This window comes from Tarenaya hassleriana, unplaced genomic scaffold, assembly GCF_000463585.1.
Source record: "Tarenaya hassleriana unplaced genomic scaffold, ASM46358v1 Cleome7, whole genome shotgun sequence".
NCBI classification, from domain to species: Eukaryota; Viridiplantae; Streptophyta; class Magnoliopsida; order Brassicales; family Cleomaceae; genus Tarenaya; species Tarenaya hassleriana.
The window spans coordinates 4,102,512-4,119,233 of record NW_010969548.1 but is presented as its reverse complement, the minus strand read 5'-3'; the positions used below and the strand labels follow the sequence as shown (position 1 = coordinate 4,119,233).

General features: G+C 40.3%; 4 protein-coding genes across 4 annotated transcripts; 3 read left to right on the top strand and 1 right to left on the bottom strand.

Annotated features, from left to right (window-relative positions):
* The first annotated feature begins 1,942 nt into the window (after window positions 1-1,942).
* Window positions 1,943-3,559, top strand: LOC104801303 (GTP-binding protein SAR1A). Its single transcript, XM_010524523.2, has 3 exons — window positions 1,943-2,233; window positions 2,670-2,801; window positions 3,064-3,559. Exons 1-3 carry the CDS (start codon window positions 2,105-2,107, stop codon window positions 3,382-3,384), a joined length of 582 nt encoding a protein of 193 aa, XP_010522825.1. The 5' UTR covers window positions 1,943-2,104; the 3' UTR covers window positions 3,385-3,559.
* Window positions 3,560-4,098: 539 nt separating this feature from the next.
* LOC104801302 lies at window positions 4,099-5,250 on the top strand. The gene has a single exon (XM_010524521.2). The coding sequence runs from the start codon at window positions 4,495-4,497 to the stop codon at window positions 5,116-5,118; it is 624 nt and encodes a 207-aa protein (XP_010522823.1). The 5' UTR covers window positions 4,099-4,494; the 3' UTR covers window positions 5,119-5,250.
* A 3,494-nt stretch (window positions 5,251-8,744) lies between these two features.
* On the top strand, window positions 8,745-12,785 carry LOC104801301 (probable beta-D-xylosidase 2). The gene is made up of 7 exons (XM_010524520.2): window positions 8,745-9,264; window positions 10,155-10,433; window positions 10,520-10,689; window positions 10,796-10,893; window positions 10,986-11,336; window positions 11,436-11,849; window positions 11,930-12,785. Exons 1-7 carry the CDS (start codon window positions 8,869-8,871, stop codon window positions 12,523-12,525), a joined length of 2,304 nt encoding a protein of 767 aa, XP_010522822.1. The 5' UTR covers window positions 8,745-8,868; the 3' UTR covers window positions 12,526-12,785.
* A 509-nt stretch (window positions 12,786-13,294) lies between these two features.
* LOC104801300 lies at window positions 13,295-16,574 on the bottom strand. Its single transcript, XM_010524519.2, has 5 exons — window positions 15,684-16,574; window positions 14,813-15,322; window positions 14,665-14,724; window positions 14,152-14,568; window positions 13,295-14,071 (listed from the first exon to the last, which is right to left on the bottom strand). Exons 1-5 carry the CDS (start codon window positions 16,341-16,343, stop codon window positions 13,520-13,522), a joined length of 2,199 nt encoding a protein of 732 aa, XP_010522821.1. The 5' UTR covers window positions 16,344-16,574; the 3' UTR covers window positions 13,295-13,519.
* Between the last annotated feature and the right edge of the window lie 148 nt (window positions 16,575-16,722).

Below are 16,722 nucleotides of genomic sequence, written 5' to 3'. Positions count from 1 at the left end.
TAGAAGGAAAAATTGTAGTTTCCTTTCCGAATCAAAGCTTTTATCGAAATCGATCTTCTCTTCCTTCTTCTTCTTCTTACCTTAACTGTTCCAGAGCAAGCGCAAGGAGCTTCGAAGAAGCTTTCCGTTTCTTCTTCGTGGCAGATTCTGCAACGCCAAATCCTCGAATTCGATCCCCTCTCGTCGATGAACAACACCACTTCTCCCCTCTCTCTCTCTCTCTCTCTCTCTCTCTCTCTCTCTCTCTCTCTCTCTCTCTCTCTCTGCGTTTGAATTTAGCGAAAGTGCTTGAGGCTCTGTTTTTGAAAAACTCCTCTCTGCTTTTATTTCAATCCGCCCATGGGAGACTGCCAGTTTTTTTAAACGCTCGCAATAAACGGGATACGAATTTCCCGTTTTACCCTTTCCAAAGCATATTTTATTCAAATTTTAAAATACAACATTCCTCCTTTTATTTCGGATATCATTATACATACATATATCTATATATTAATTGAACTTCCAAGCCTCTTGAAACGGTGTTCGCAAATTCAACTATCATGTATAAATATTATTTGGACATGTAATTGATATAATATATAAATGGAAAAATATTTAATTGCAATTGATTGTATATATCAGATGTTATGGAGATAAATTTAATAATAGTTGAATCTCATAAAATATAACTTTTTTGAAAAAACTAATAAAGAAACATAAACGCGGTTTTGTAAAAGCTGGAACTGTGGGATATATTCGTAAACATGCTATCCTTTACACAACTATGAGATCAGACAGGTCAAGCCCCTTTGACCGGCTCTCGTTTGTCCTCTTTCTATTTCTAATAATAATAATAATAATATAGTAATGATAACTATATTTTAAAAAAAACTATATTCGCCACGCATATTAATATTCGCAAATGTAATATCTGTCCATGGATTTTAGTTTTTTATGTATGAAACGTATATTTTTCTCGTGTTTTTATTTAATAAAATTAATAATGATAAATCGGTTTTTTTTTTCTACGTTCGGAGAAAAGTCGCCATGATGCTGATCAAACGGTCCTCCGGCCAGCTGCTTGAGTTTAAATTAATGGGTCCCACTTTAGACTTGAAATTTGTTATTTATTTAATGTGTTGCCTATATAACCAGGCCTTGCTGAATTTTAATACTAGATTGTTTCCTAGTTAATATTTTATAATTCAAACGAAAATAACATTATAATAAGAAAATTAAATTTATAATATTATACTATTCGGGAAAAAAATGCATGCTGGTTAACACGCCGCATTCATGGTCCCATTGGAAGAAGAATGTTTCTTATATACACCAACGGATGATGAGAATAAATAATTGCTAAAAATCTTTTTATTTTTATAAGAAAATATATTTTTTTCTAAATAATGATACTATTATTAGCGTTTTTGCTCTCTTTGGCCTGTTGGACGCTGACATTTGTGCTTATCCTCTATTTCGTTCTTATCGTTTCTACGTGGGAATGTTGGCATGTTCTCAATTATAAGGAAACATTTATCAATGGTTTAAGATAATTGAGATTCTTCGAACGGTGATTATTTTTATAAAAATTTGTTTAATAAAAGATTCATTATCATTTTTATTTTTGAAGAGGTGCATTCACTTGTGTTTTTGTTCATTTGAAAGATGTAATTGAATCGAAAGTTCGGTGAATTTTTAAATTATTAAAAAAAAAAAACAGTTTCATTGAATTCGATGGCAAAACGCTAATTGGGTCCAAGGCCATTTACGAATATAGTAAATGAAAAGAAACAAAAAAGGTTACAAATTTATATTAAAGTGGGGTTTTTTGTTAAATGAATTTTCAAGATTCAATACTCACGAAAAGATGGAAAAAGAAAAGAACCTCAACAGAACCTGCATTGCGTGCCGTTTCTGGGCAACAAGATAATCCTCTGGGTGATTCAGAGGTTTTCTATCGTCACGCACACTCTCGGCCAGAGAAAGGGGGAAAAGGAACAAGGGAGAGGAAAAAAAAATCCCTTCTCGTCTTCGGAGTTCTCAGAATAATTTGGCAATCGACAATATTCGCTGTCTCTTGCGTTCGCGATTGGATTGAGCTTCGTGATCGGAGGATCGAGAAGCCATGTTTTTGGTCGATTGGTTCTACGGGGTGCTCGCTTCGCTTGGGCTATGGCAGAAGGAGGCGAAGATCCTGTTTCTGGGCCTCGACAATGCCGGTAAAACCACCCTGCTTCACATGTTGAAGGACGAGGTTCGCTCTTTCTTTCCTTTTGCTTCTTTTGTATCATGATATTTGTCGATCGCCTTCCGGATTCAGTTATCGAGTTGATCTGGATTCATTTTCACTCGGTTCCGGTGTTGGCTTCGTTTAGACTGCTTCCAACTAAACTCCTAGGCTTCTTCGATGTATGATCTCGTATAAATTTGAAACTAGGGTGTGTGTGTGTTTTTCAGTTGCTTTAAGTTTCTAATTTCGTGGTAGGTGATGATTCTGATTAGGCTATGTTGTTTGCCAATTGCCATGTTTGTTGTAGTCTTGTTCTTACCAAATCGGGGCTTTAAGGTTCGATCACTTTTACACCATAAGCTCACCTCGGTGATTTTGAGCCAAGTTCACCTTTAGAAGATGAACTTGCCTTATAATGAACCAAGTTCAACTGAGCCAGATGAATTGGTTTGGTTGACAGAGATTGGTGCAGCATCAACCGACACAGCATCCGACATCTGAGGAACTTAGCATCGGGAAAATCAAGTTTAAGGCTTTTGACTTGGGTGGTCATCAGATCGCACGTAGGGTCTGGAAGGACTACTATGCTAAGGTTAGTCTTTTGTGGTAAACCTTTTTATTACAGTTTCCTGATCTCACATACTTTTTTGTAATGAAAGTCTACTGAATTTTCATTCATATTTTTGCCCTAGAGACTCCGGTAAGTGATTCTCTTGTTGTCCATCCGAGTAGATTGAGCAATGAGCATGCAACAAATTCTTATGAACAATGAGTTCCAATCATTTCTGACATCCTCTGTTTGTGTTTAGGTGTTTAGTTGCTCTTTGTTCTTGGATGTAATTCTTATGCTGCAGGTGGATGCTGTGGTGTACCTGGTGGATGCCTACGACAAAGAGAGGTTTGCTGAATCGAAAAAGGAACTGGATGCTCTGTTCTCGGACGAAGACCTGGCCAATGTCCCGTTCCTCATTCTCGGAAACAAGATAGACATACCATATGCTGCTTCCGAGGACGAGATGCGATACCATCTAGGGCTCTCCAACTTCACGACGGGAAAGGGTAAGGTGAATCTAGCGGATTCAAACGTGAGGCCGCTCGAGGTGTTCATGTGCAGCATTGTCAGGAAGATGGGTTATGGCGATGGCTTCAAGTGGCTTTCCCAGTACATCAAGTAGGAAAAAGGTCAGTTTTCTCAAGAATCTAAGTGTGGCTCGATCTTGGCTTTGGCTTGTTGATACACTCATGTGTCCGTATCGTTTGATGCGCTCTTTATATGGGGATCCACACGGGTAAACTTGTTTATATTCACTCTGTCAATATTGATCTGCTTCCTTTTATGGTTTCAAGTTATAGGTATGTGTTTATATATATATATATAAATATATATATATATCATCGTGCATGTACCGACTAAACTGATTTATCAGACCCAAACTTGGGTGGCCTAGTAGTGAGAGAACATGCAAAGCATGCTCTCATCCTAGGTTCAAACCCAAGCGTGGGGAGGGACATTCACATGGGCTTCGGTCCTCTGGGAGATGTAGTCGGGTCTTTGGCCCGTGAACTTCCGCATTATCAAAAAAAAAAAAAAAACTGATTTATCAGATCGTACGTGCATCCCACCATATAAAAATTGAAATTCTTTTTAAGAATAGATGGGAAATCATTTACATTTTATGAAAAGGGCGTTCATCAGCTATATATATGACCCCTCACGTCGGTTAACTACCCAGCCGAGTTTCGGTTGAACGAATTATCATTGACTTGCATTTCACGCATATTTGTTAACTAACACGTAAATATATGATACTAATATATATATCTATATATATATATATATATATATAATATATATATATAATATGCATGCACGTATCTCCACTGTTGGGTCCAACCGCACTATAAAACCACAAGCCGTTGGATTATCACTTCAATAAGCTTTCGTTAACCACAGCACAACTACCCCATTAATCTCTCGCTTCCCTTTTTTTGATAGGAGACCCCATTTAATTTCACATTTCACTATCCATAGCCATGTATAACCACATCCACCATTAAAATGTTATTTTATATAATAAGTAAATAATGAATAAAGTAGAAAGATGGAACGGTTTAACAAACTCATACAAACAAACCCATTATATATCATACCACGCATGCCCGCCCACGTGTACGCACATTCATATATATACTCTACATACGCTTATTCTCACATCCGCATCATCGATTAGGGAGAAAGAATCAAGACGTTTGACCAAATATTTGATTTGAGGGTTGGCGAAGAGATGGGTAACAGCGTCGGTTCCCGACCGTCGGACGCGGCGGGGGCCGCCGGAAAAGTCGTACTCTCCGACGGCAGAGTACAGAACTTAGAGGAACCTACGACCGTGGCTGAGCTAATGCTCGAGCATCCACAACACGTCGTCGTCGAGTTCGATCCTTCGTCCATATCGTTCAATGACCGTCGCCGGAAAAATAACGGCAACGTCGTCAAGAAAAAGCTAACTCCGCTGCCGGCGGACAAGACCCTCGACCCGGGGAAGATCTACTTGATGCTTCCCTCCAAAAGGCGTGGCGCCAAAGTTTCTACGTCGGCCGCGGTGGCGGCGGCGGCGGAGGAGATGCGGCGGATGCTGTCGAGCACCACCGCGTTGTTAAGCTACTACGAGGGGATTCTACCTTGGTTCGCTAGGGTTTATCCGGCGGCGGAGGCAGCCGGAGAACGGGATGTGACGGTTGCAGCGGCGGCGGTGGGGAGGTTGACGGAGCCGGAGGCGGAGGAAGAAGATGAGAGGGTGAGGCCGGGGTATTTGAGCAGGCAATTGTCGGGAAAAGGATGGAAACCGAGCCTGGATACCATCAAGGAGAAGAGGATTAAGAGGAAAATCCATCACATGTTGTCGTTTTAGCCATACGGTCTGTTTTTGTGTGTGTGTGTGTGTCTTGTTTGCATGTGTATTACGTCATTGAAGAAGACGTACATGAATCGTGCATGTAATCGGTTGTTAAAAAATGGTGTTATTCCTATCTTTCGAATTAAATCTCTCTATGCAAGAAAAAAACAAGAAAAACGATTAAAATAAACAAGAAAATAAATGGCGAAATTCGAATTAATCTCTTTACGCAACTCGTTCTTCAACTTTATAACAAGAAAAACGATTTCCAAATTTTTTTAAAAAAAAGATGTTTTTGCCTATGAATTCGTTTGCTAAAAAGACGAACTAAGACGACACCGTTTTCAATACACTCAAGGTTTCCCTTGTTCCTTTTCTTCTCCATGAAATATCTTCCTCTTCTTCTTCTCCTCTGAAACTCAATACGATACGAGAGAATGGAAGACATATCACGTACATATACCCCATGAAGAATACATTAATTATGGACAGTTTCAGTGAATGTGTATATATATATATATGTAAAAATGCATGTGCAAGTAGAGTAAGGGTACAGGGCCCCACAATTTGATAGGCCCCACATTTAAAAAAGAAATTTTAAATACTAATAATTTGTAATTATATTTATTAATATAAATATGATAAATAATTAAAATTATATTTAACATAAAGTTTCGTAATTATTATCATTAATATTTATAATTTTTGAGTTATGTTTGTGTCTTTTTAACATTTAATTTATCAATTAATATAATTAAAAAATTTATTTAATATTTTTATTAAAAAATAAAAATAAAAAATTATTTTGTACGGGGCCTCCGAATCCATCGGGACGGCTCTGTATATATGTGTATGCATGTTGATTGGAAATTCTCGGTTTCATTTCATTATCCAAGAAAACCTATAAATGGATAACGTAAAATCGCTATGCCATTGTTGAAATCCACGGAGTGGATAAGGACGTCGCCCACTCTGTAGGGAAGCATCGCCACCTTTTCCCCCATTTTCCATCGCATCTTTTCTTAAAACAATAACCATTAATTTGTATATTATTTCGTTTTTACACTTTTCGGAAAATAGTTAGACAACAGATCTTATCCGCTAATAATGTCACAATCATAATGGCCATGGAGAACCAAATCCTTTAATTCTTCTGTTCAATAATACATATATATATATATATCCTTTTAATTTATATCCTTTGCTTTATCTTCAATCAATCGTTTCTATTTGTTTTTTTTTTATTTAATTTGGTTCATTATACTTTCGACCCAACTAAAAATTAAATTTATCCTAAACCGGAAGACAACTTTTCTACAACAAGAGCTACAACCACTAGCCTACGGCTTCTTGGATTATTTCTCCTTTTACAAACACATATGCATGGGAAAATTTTACTAATGATTTTTTTTTTCAATGGTATTAATAAAAACAAAAAGGAAGATTCAAATAATTGTCAAAATATTTGATCTTGTCTTTGGTGTGGTTTGGGGTTTGGAAAATGATTTTATGCTATGGATTATTTAATACCGGTGTTTATTAAAACGTATAAGTTGGTCCGATTCTAGCAAGGATCATAATGTGTCACGTGACTTATGATCTCCCTTCGATGTTCTTCTAACTAAAAGATGACCAGTTTTTATGTTCGGTGTCGGGTTCACATATTTGGAAAAAAAAAAAATTTACAAAAGATATTTGTTGGAATAATATGATGGGGAATTATGAAATCAGGTGGAACAGAGCTTAGCTTGCATATATAAATATAACGTACGACGAATTAATCATTTCCTTTTATTTATTTGGTTCGTCACGTTCATCATTCCCTCTGCAACCCCACCCGCAGCTCCACCTCCTTTATATGCTGTGACGATCCAGCAACGAAAACATGTACAGATACACTTATTTGTTTTAAAATGCGAAAAATTATGCGAAACGGGTATTCATCATGCGAGATCCATTGCCCACGCTGGCACGCAAGCGCCACGTCAGATAATCGGGGATCCGTTTGCTTATGGATACGTCTCTGAGTTTTTTGTTTGGGTTACTTTTAAGATCGATGTAAAATAGATACAAATCAGACATGCAAAACATAACATAATACAAAATCAGGGAGAAAGAAGACGAATGGTCCAAATATAAAAGCAAAAAGATCGTACCGGTCCTTTATGAAGAAAACGATAACAAAATCTAAAATTATTAATCCATTGTATAACAGAAATATAAAATAAAAGCAAGTTGGCTGTGGATTTCCCCACTTTCTCGTGTAAAGAAATCAAGAAATCTTCATCCATAAAAACAAAATTTTAATATATTTTTATTTAAAGCGTTGAAAATGCAAATTTTTTTGAATTCTAACACCCGATTTTTGAAAATAATAAAAATATATGAACTGGAACGCCGCTGATGAGAGCCAATAGAGTGTCGGATTACACAAGTTGTGGTCCGCCCCGACACTGTGGCCCATACTTCCTCCGCCCCCTTTTTTATTTAGAGATTTTAATTGATTACTTCAATTTCTTCTTCGTTAATTTCATTCGAAAAAAATAATTTCATCTTTAAAATATGCGCACAGTTTTACTCTCGATCGAGTGAAAATTCAATGGATCCATCTTGAGTTAAATTTGATTTCCAAATATCTTTCATGTGTGTGGCTCGTGCTTGCACGATCTATAAATCCTTATGAATAAAATGAATTTGAATATTAATTTCCCATAGATGAACAAAATGAATATGAATAAAGAAACTTTCCCAACTAGGGAAAGCAACCAAAATTTGCAGAGGCTGTAACCCATGAGAATTTGATGTTTAAACCGAATTTGTGTTCCCCCTTTCTCGTGATTAAGAGCTAATAAATATTAGAAGATCCCTTGTATATATACACCACGTTATATATATATATATATATATAATATAATGAAACTCCACTTCACCGGCCACATAACGAAAAGAGCAAAAAAATAAATTTAAAAAACAAGAGAGAGAGAGAGAGAGAGAGAGAGAGAGAGAGAGAGAGAGAGAGAGAGAGAGAGAGAGAGGAAATTCATCGGTTGGCATCTCTTGCAAGCGAAGTTAACTTTGCTACCTGCAAGTGGAAGGGATGAGGGAACAGATAATTTCAAAGATATATTAAGTATATTATAACAAAATTGTTGTAATATACTTAATATAAATTGTTGTAATATACTTAATAAGATAAGCTAACATTAGGAAACTACTAATTTAATTTATTATGTGGTTATAGTGTGTGTATATATATGTGTCGGACAATTTATATTATAGTTAATTTTGTTAATAAGATCACGTAATAAAACTCTTAGATCTCTCGGGTCAGTCACGACATAGAAACGAATCCGACGTGGGACCCGTTCGGTCACAACTGTCTTCCACGTTGGAATCTTGCAATCCAAAATGGCAGGTAAATTCACTCATGAAATTCTTGCAACTTGCCTTCCCCCATCCTTAATTAAGTAATTTAAATTGAAAAAAGGATGTTGAAACATTATACATTTTTAATTACATTTATATTAATTTGAATATTTTCAACACAATATATATATATACACACACACATATTGAGAAATTCATTTACAAGACCAAACCCAACTTATTTGCGTGGATACATTTCCACGTCATGATTAAATAAAATCATGAAAATAGGCAGTTCCCTTGCATAATCACTACACGAACTCGCTCTATATATACACCCAAACTTCACGCTCACATTCCTCAAACTCACATTTTCATCTCTCTCCCCAAACCAAAGGAATGGGTTCCCATAAGAAGCTATTGGCCATTGTGCTCGTTGCACTCTTTCTCGGCGTCCACGTCAGCGGCCGAGCCCCGTTCGCCTGCGATCCAAAGGACGCGGCTACGGTGGGGTTGAGGTTCTGCGAGCCGTCGGTCCCGACAGGGGAGAGAGTCAAGGATTTGATCGGACGGCTGACGTTGGCCGAGAAAGTGAGCCTGTTGGTGAACAATGCGGCGGCGGTTCCGAGGCTGGGGATAAAAGGGTACGAGTGGTGGTCGGAGGCTCTTCACGGGGTCTCCAACGTGGGCCCAGGCACCAAGTTCGGTGGGGCCTACCCTGCCGCCACCAGCTTCCCTCAAGTCATCACCACCGTTGCTTCCTTCAATGCCTCATTGTGGGAGTCCATCGGACGGGTCAGATTTTTTTTTTCTATCTTTTACTATGCTTTGAAAAAAAAAAAAGAATTTATTATCTCTTTCCTTTTTTTTTTTTCTATCTTTTACTCACTAATTTTTTTCCCGAATTTGAGATTTAATGATTTTGGATGGACTGGTTTTGAGACGTAAAGAGTTTTAAGAAATGAGATAATTATATAGTGGCACAAATAGTAAAAAGTGCATTACAAAATCATAAGATATATGTGTCTTGTGCATAGATATGCGTGTATAGGTGTATATGCCGATGTGAATGTGTATTCGTGTATTTGTTCTGTCGTGCGATCTGAATCGGAATAGTTTTAGTGGGCCTAGAAGCAAAGCTTTTTTTTCTCTTCAGTAAAATAATATTATTTTGGTTATTTAATCGGTGATATTTTTATTTTCCCCGTTTTGTTGTTCCGATTCGTCTGGTCGTTCATGCAAATAACGTAGGCAACGAATCTTTTAACCTACGCCAATAAAAATTTCTTATTTAATATATATATTTATTTATCAGCTGTTTCAAATTAAAAGTTGAAGGAAGTATTTTCGGTGATAATATTCTTATGCCATTCTGTCCCATTCATAAAACCAATGTATATAATATGGGCGAAGTCTATAAAATGGTTATTTTATTTTATTATAGTAGTGATTATATTATTATATATGTTTTACAAAAAGGAAAAAGGACAGAAACGGGTCTAGAGCGTAGCCTGCCATTTTTTTTTCCGAAACGAGGCAACAAGTTGGTATGATTGGTTTCACCAAAAAAAAAAAAGTTGGTATGATTGGTCCAATAGAAAACACCAACCGATGAAAAGGACATTTAGGCGCATTTTAACAACGACAATAGCATGATGGCTAAACTACGCACGAGGGGTGCGCAGGTAGTGTCGGACGAGGCGAGGGCCATGTACAACGGGGGAGTGGGCGGGCTAACTTACTGGAGCCCAAACGTGAACATATTGCGGGACCCACGTTGGGGACGTGGACAGGAAACTCCCGGTGAAGATCCCGTCGTCGCCGGTAAATACGCCGCCAGCTACGTCCGAGGTTTACAGGGAACCGACGGTAACCGGTTGAAAGTCGCAGCCTGCTGCAAACACTTCACCGCCTATGATCTCGACAACTGGAACGGCGTCGACAGGTTCCATTTCAACGCCAAGGTTAAGATTCAACTTTTTTTATTTTTTTGTTCTTTAAAGGTTTAAAGATTTTACCTCACGTGAGCGGCACGTGGGTGAATGCGAAGGTGAGCAAGCAAGACATAGAGGACACGTTCGACGTACCGTTCAGGATGTGCGTGAAAGAAGGGAACGTTGCGAGCGTTATGTGTTCGTACAACCAAGTTAACGGCGTTCCGACATGTGCCGACCCGAATCTATTGAAGAAGACCGTACGGTCCCAATGGGGTCTCAACGGGTAAAACTCAAGATTCGATTTTTTTTTTTGTGTGTGTGTGTTATCTGAAATATATTTGAAATAAATTGATACGTGAGTATGGTTGATCGAAATGTGAAATTGGTAGGTACATTGTCTCTGATTGTGATTCTGTCGGGGTTTTCTACAATACACAACATTACACCGGAACGCCTGAAGAAGCCGCTGCTGATGCCATCAAAGCTGGTATCAATTTCTCTTTCGATCTCAATTCCATCCATATGTATGTATGTATGTATGTATGGATTTAAACCTCATTTTACTATTTACCTGTAAAGGCTTGGACTTGGACTGTGGGCCATTTTTGGGAGCTCATACAACTGATGCGGTAAAAAAGGGCTTGTTGAGTGAATTGGATGTGAACAATGCCTTGACCAACACACTAACTGTCCAAATGAGGTTGGGCATGTTCGACGGCGAGCCTTCAGCCCAACCGTACGGTCATCTTGGGCCGGCCCATGTTTGTACAAAGGCCCATCAAGAACTGGCCCATGAAGCAGCTCGTCAAGGCATCGTTCTACTCAAGAACGACGGCCCATCTCTTCCTCTCTCCCGCCGTCGTCACCGTACCGTTGCGGTCATCGGACCTAATTCAAACGCCACTGTCACTATGATCGGTAACTATGCCGGTGCGTTCAAATAGCTCGCCTTTTTGCCCATTTCTTCATCAACGTTACCTGAATTTAAGCTCTTTATAATCGAGTTTGTTCCCCTTTTTTTGTTATCAGGTATTGCATGTGGATATACAAGTCCGGTTCAAGGAATAAACGCGTACGCCAGAACGATTCATCAGATGGGTTGCGTCGACGTACACTGTACGGACGATAGGTTGTTCGACGGCGCGGTCAAAGCGGCTCGTGAGGCTGATGCGACGGTCCTCGTACTCGGACTAGACCAATCCATCGAAGCCGAGTTCAGAGACCGTGACAGTATACTCTTGCCTGGCAAACAACAAGATCTTGTCTCTAGAGTTGTGTCCGCTTCTAAAGGCCCAGTAGTTCTCGTCTTGATGTCCGGTGGGCCCATCGACGTCTCTTTCGCACAAAACGACCCCAAAATTCCCGCCATCATCTGGGCCGGTTATCCCGGTCAGGCCGGTGGAGCCGCCATTGCCGATATCTTGTTCGGTTCTGCAAACCCCGGTTCGTTCACGGTTCATCCATATTCGAAGATACATTTTCAATCCGATTATAATTTTAGTTTTTTTTTGTCGATTTATTAGGAGGGAAATTGCCGATGACATGGTACCCACAAGAATATCTAGCGAACCTCCCAATGACGGAGATGTCGATGAGACCGAGCCAGTCGAAGCGGTTCCCGGGTCGGACCTACCGGTTCTACAAAGGACCGGTGGTTTACCCGTTCGGTCACGGCTTGAGCTACACCCGCTTCACCCACACCATCGCCGACGCGCCCAGGGTTCTTCCCATCGCGCTTCACGGCCGCGGCCGAAACGGCACCGTTTCCGGGAAGGCCGTACGAGTCACCCACGCCAAGTGTAGCCGTCTCTCCCTCGGCGTCCACGTGGACGTCAAGAACGTGGGATCCAGAGACGGGACCCACACGATGCTCGTGTTCTCGGCTCCGCCGGCTGGACGCTGGGCTCCACACAGACAGCTGGTGGCTTTCGAGAGGGTACACGTGGCGGCAGGAGAGAAGAAGCGGGTGCCGATAAATATACACGTGTGTAAGTATCTGAGCGTAGTGGACAGGGCCGGGGTTCGAAGAATTCCGATCGGGGATCACAACATTCATATCGGAGACGCCACCCATACGGTGTCGCTTCAAGCCTCTATTCTTGGGGTCATCAAGTCTTAAAAAGACTCTTTCGGCTCATTCTTGGTGGGAGGAAACAAATTTGATAAAAGATTGATTTTTGATTTTTTTTTTTTTAAAAAGACAGAACATAATAATCTGTTTCACTTTGACGTTTGATGTGAAAATTTGTATGGGTAAGTTCGTAAGAACGGATATTGATTCCTGAAAAAAAAACACATCTTTGGGGCCTTTAGTTGTAATAATGAAAAAGGTTCAACCTTTTGTAATTTCTTACAGTAAATATTTTTTTGTTGGTTGAAGTCTTAAATCGGTTTTGTTAAAAGATTCAATTGGCACAAAATTCACGATTATATCGGTTTTGTTAATATACGTAAAAAAAAAATCGAATATCCAATGAATTTTATTTATTATTTTGAAATTTGTGCTTCGTGCTTTGTTGGACGGATAGACATCAAAGTCGATTGGCCCAGCTTTTGACAACTCAACACTATCGTTTTCTGTTGTTAAAAAAAAAAAAAACTTGTTTTTCATATTTTCCATTTACTTTTATTTTATTGTCGTTTCAAAAAAAAAAAAATCCAAGGTAGAGTTCTCTGAAAAATCATGACTACAATTAATAATGATAACAATTATATCATTTGCTAAATAATCAATGATGTTGGTATTCCATAAAAATCAATCCCTATCGTTATTGTTTTCCAACCCCGTTAAATACTAGATATTTAAATTCATTCATATCAACACCCCGGATGCATATAATACGAAACCGGACCGGTACAAACCAATTAACCATCTAATTTCTCAATACGAACCAAACAATCGAGTTTTTTTTTATTAATATTTGAGAGTATTCGACATTTGTTTGTATCATTTGTACTGTTCTTCCAACAAATCGTCGCCCAAGACCGGGAAACAATGGCTATCTAATTACAAGTAACAATTGAATAAAGAATAAGCTAAACCGGTCATACCGACCCGGTTTGAACCGCTACACGACAAAAACCCACCTGAATTAACGGAAACTGAAGATATCCTACGCTCCGAGGAACAGCAACTTAACTGGGAACAAGAGGACGACGATCAGATGCATATGCTGCGATGCCACCAGCCTACTGAACCGTCTGACCGATTCTCTCCCGGTCTTCATCATCCCCGAGAAATCCTGACTGTTCGTCTGCTGCCTCCCTCTGATCACGATCCCCGAGTTGACTCGGTCTCGGTCCTGACCCACCAGGATTGGCCACCAGATACTGCGGCCCTGCCCTCTCCTCGCCTTCCTTAAACGGTTCACTTCTTTCCTTATTACGCTTCTGACTGATTTGAGGTAAGAGTTCATGTCGTGGTCGCGTTGGATGGTTCCTCCTGACCCATAAGCAGATCTGTCGCCGAGAATCTCCAGAGGGTGTGGCGAGTTTAGGAAGACTGCCTGAGCCGCTCTTAGCTGTTTCGTCGCTTCTTCCATGTCGGACAACGAGCCCGTTAGGACATAAAGACCGTTTCCTGGAGGGAGTAGATCGTGGTGGGGAGAGAATTTCGCATCCGGTTGAAGAATCAAAAGCTCACCCATTGGAACGTATAACACACTCTGCACATTTTAACTGTTAAGTATCATATGTTTTCATCAATATACTGTCTGGTCCAATAGCAATGGAGGAGGATCTGTACCTGCTTGTTAAGACAAGGATGACTCCGGAAGTTTCCATTGACAGCTTTCAAAAGCTTGGCTACATGCTCTGGATAACTACAAGAAAACGCCCTCGGAACAATATCACGGTGCATTGTGATAGCCCGAACATAGCTCTTAGGCAATCCGAGTTTACTGAGAAGACGATCACCTCCACACATTATGAACGGTGCACCAAACGTTATAACGGGAAGTAGGGAAGAAGCCGGTACTTCTCCCCGTATAAGCAGCATGAGGTTCAGCAAGAGTGACAAGCTTCCGCCCAAAGAATGGCCCGTGAAACGAAACTTAGAACGGTTTCCGTGGGTTTTGAAATGAGCTCGGACTTCGGGTAACATTTGTTCATACATCCCTTTTGCACCCTCGTATATGCCTCTGTGAACGAGGACATCAAACCCCTAAGCAAGAAACCGAACAAAATCTCAAAAAAATGGACTTGTAAACTCCGAATTCATTCCAGGAACAGGCACAGAGTGCATAGAAGAAGATGTTACCTCGAATTCAATAGGTTCGAACAATAGGTTTGCCTGCCACGAGGCCAGTGATTCAGATCCCTACACAATTTCCTCATTCCGATCAACACAGAGAAAGCACAAACGAGCAAAATATAAGACATCATCGGCTATACATCTTTTGCTTTACCTGAATCACGAAGAATCTCGTGTGGCTCTGATCATCGTCGCAAATGAACCAATCACATGGAGACCAGTGCATCGATTTCAAATCGTCAGCAACTGCCTGCTTCACATCTTCCTCAGCAGCTACAACTGCAGTCACTGAGTTGGTCGTGGTCATCAGGGAAGCAACATCATGACCTAGGAGATCCATATCTCCGAAACCCGCAGTCTGTGAATTCTTCTTGCCGGTTGAAGATGTGAAAGGGAGGATGCTCTTTGTATGAGATTGCAAGTAAGATGCAGCAGAGGCAGCTATCTCATATGCAGCAGCAGCACTGATTCCGTAACCTGTGTTCCCTTGCTCTTTGGCTTCAGCTTCGGTTTCTTCCTCTCTTTGCGCAGTCTTGTCTTCTCGGGTCTCAGCTGAATCATCCTTTTGGTCCGTATCCTTTTGGTCCGTCTTCAAAGCGAGTTCCCGTTTCTCAGCTGAGGAAGTTACAAACCTCAGGCCCTGATACTTCAACAGATTCGCCGGCTGTGTAAATGCCAAAAACTATGAGAGTTAACAGATGAGAATTCACCCTTAAATTAGTCAAATCGCTACCAGAAATAACAATGCAGCTACAAAAACACAGAGTGCCCATAATTGATTGGAACTCTTGATTTCAGAAATCGAGACAAAGTTCAAGACTTTGCTTCTGTCAGTAGCCGAATCTTTAGGCCTAAACTACGCAAATTCTGACATAAAACCTTAGAAATCTTCCAAAAACCCAAACTTTCCGAAGATCATCAGACTGTAATATCTTAACCCATTTCCGGATTTCAACCAAGAGATCTAATGAAGATAAATAAGCTGAAAATGTACGAGGAATGGATGGAATTTACAGAGTAGCAACCTTGATTTTCGAAACTGAATAAGCCAGGCTTCCCAAATATGACAACTGGGCATAGCGTTTCGCTTCGTTTAACGAAACCCTCTTCAGCAATCTCGAAAACGATTCTCTATCAAACTGAAATTTCTTCTCTTCATCATCATCGTTCTCAACTGAGCATACATCAAATTCCTCACCATCAACGCACGATACGGCATTATCTATTTCCTCTAGTTCTTCTTCTTCTTCTTCCTCCTCCTCCTCCTCCTCATCCTTTACATCTTCGCCGTTGTTCTTCCTCTCGTCGTCCCTCCACATAGATCGGACTTGCAAGATCTTCAAAACCCAATTCCCGTCATGCCCCTCCGCCTCCGCCGCCGTCGCCGACGTGTTGCTTGCGTCCTTCTCCTCCGCGACGGGCCTCCTCGAATCGCCAGAATTCACCAAGACGGCGTCGTCGAGAGCCAGCCCGCTCCGCCGCCGAGACTTGGCACCTCCTCCGGACCAGAACGGCGTCAATGGGTACTTGAACGAGAACCCAAAAGGCCCTATTTTCTGCGACGGTTTATCCCTCGTGGGTCGCCCGACGGAGCTGGCTCGCACCTCGACCACTCCTCCGCCGCTAGACGCCGTGATCGGCGGAACTACGCCGTGAACGGTCGTATTCAAACACAAAGTATCCATTTTTTTGTACGTCCTCTCCTTTCAGCAATGTCTTCTTCTGGGTTCTTCACAACAATGTTCTTCACGAAACAAAAATAAAAGAAAAAGGAAAATCTTTGAATCGATGAAATGTCTTTTCGGCAAAAGAATTAGAAAACAGAGCAGAGAGAGAAATTAGAAGAAAATCTTGACAGCCGAACAGATGGCCAAGGCAACGTCCTCAAGACCTTTTTTGAATCTCTTATTTTTTGCCCTTTCTTAAAAGGAAAACATAAATAAAGAAAATGGGGCCTTTTTGACGAAAATTAATATATTATTTTATTAATCGAGAGAAAGAACAAGAAAACGACGTCGTAGATTGTCATCGTTGTCGCATGCATCGACAGACGTGTACCAAGAG

What these genes read in the sequence shown, in the direction of transcription:
- LOC104801303 (XM_010524523.2), top strand. Translation starts at nt 2,105, where the DNA reads ATGTTTTTGGTCGATTGGTTCTACGGGGTGCTCGCTTCGCTTGGGCTA. An exon ending in TTCACATGTTGAAGGACGAG is followed by an intron (nt 2,234 to 2,669) that starts GTTCGCTCTTTC and finishes TTTGGTTGACAG; the next exon opens with AGATTGGTGCAGCATCAACC. An exon ending in GGAAGGACTACTATGCTAAG is followed by an intron (nt 2,802 to 3,063) that starts GTTAGTCTTTTG and finishes CTTATGCTGCAG; the next exon opens with GTGGATGCTGTGGTGTACCT.
- LOC104801302 (XM_010524521.2), top strand. Translation starts at nt 4,495, where the DNA reads ATGGGTAACAGCGTCGGTTCCCGACCGTCGGACGCGGCGGGGGCCGCC.
- LOC104801301 (XM_010524520.2), top strand. Translation starts at nt 8,869, where the DNA reads ATGGGTTCCCATAAGAAGCTATTGGCCATTGTGCTCGTTGCACTCTTT. An exon ending in TCCCAATGGGGTCTCAACGG is followed by an intron (nt 10,690 to 10,795) that starts GTAAAACTCAAG and finishes TGAAATTGGTAG; the next exon opens with GTACATTGTCTCTGATTGTG. An exon ending in TGCTGATGCCATCAAAGCTG is followed by an intron (nt 10,894 to 10,985) that starts GTATCAATTTCT and finishes TTACCTGTAAAG; the next exon opens with GCTTGGACTTGGACTGTGGG.
- LOC104801300 (XM_010524519.2), bottom strand. Translation starts at nt 16,343, where the DNA reads ATGGATACTTTGTGTTTGAATACGACCGTTCACGGCGTAGTTCCGCCG. An exon ending in ATTCAGTTTCGAAAATCAAG is followed by an intron (nt 15,323 to 15,683) that starts GTTGCTACTCTG and finishes GCATTTACACAG; the next exon opens with CCGGCGAATCTGTTGAAGTA. An exon ending in TCGAACCTATTGAATTCGAG is followed by an intron (nt 14,569 to 14,664) that starts GTAACATCTTCT and finishes TTTCTTGCTTAG; the next exon opens with GGGTTTGATGTCCTCGTTCA.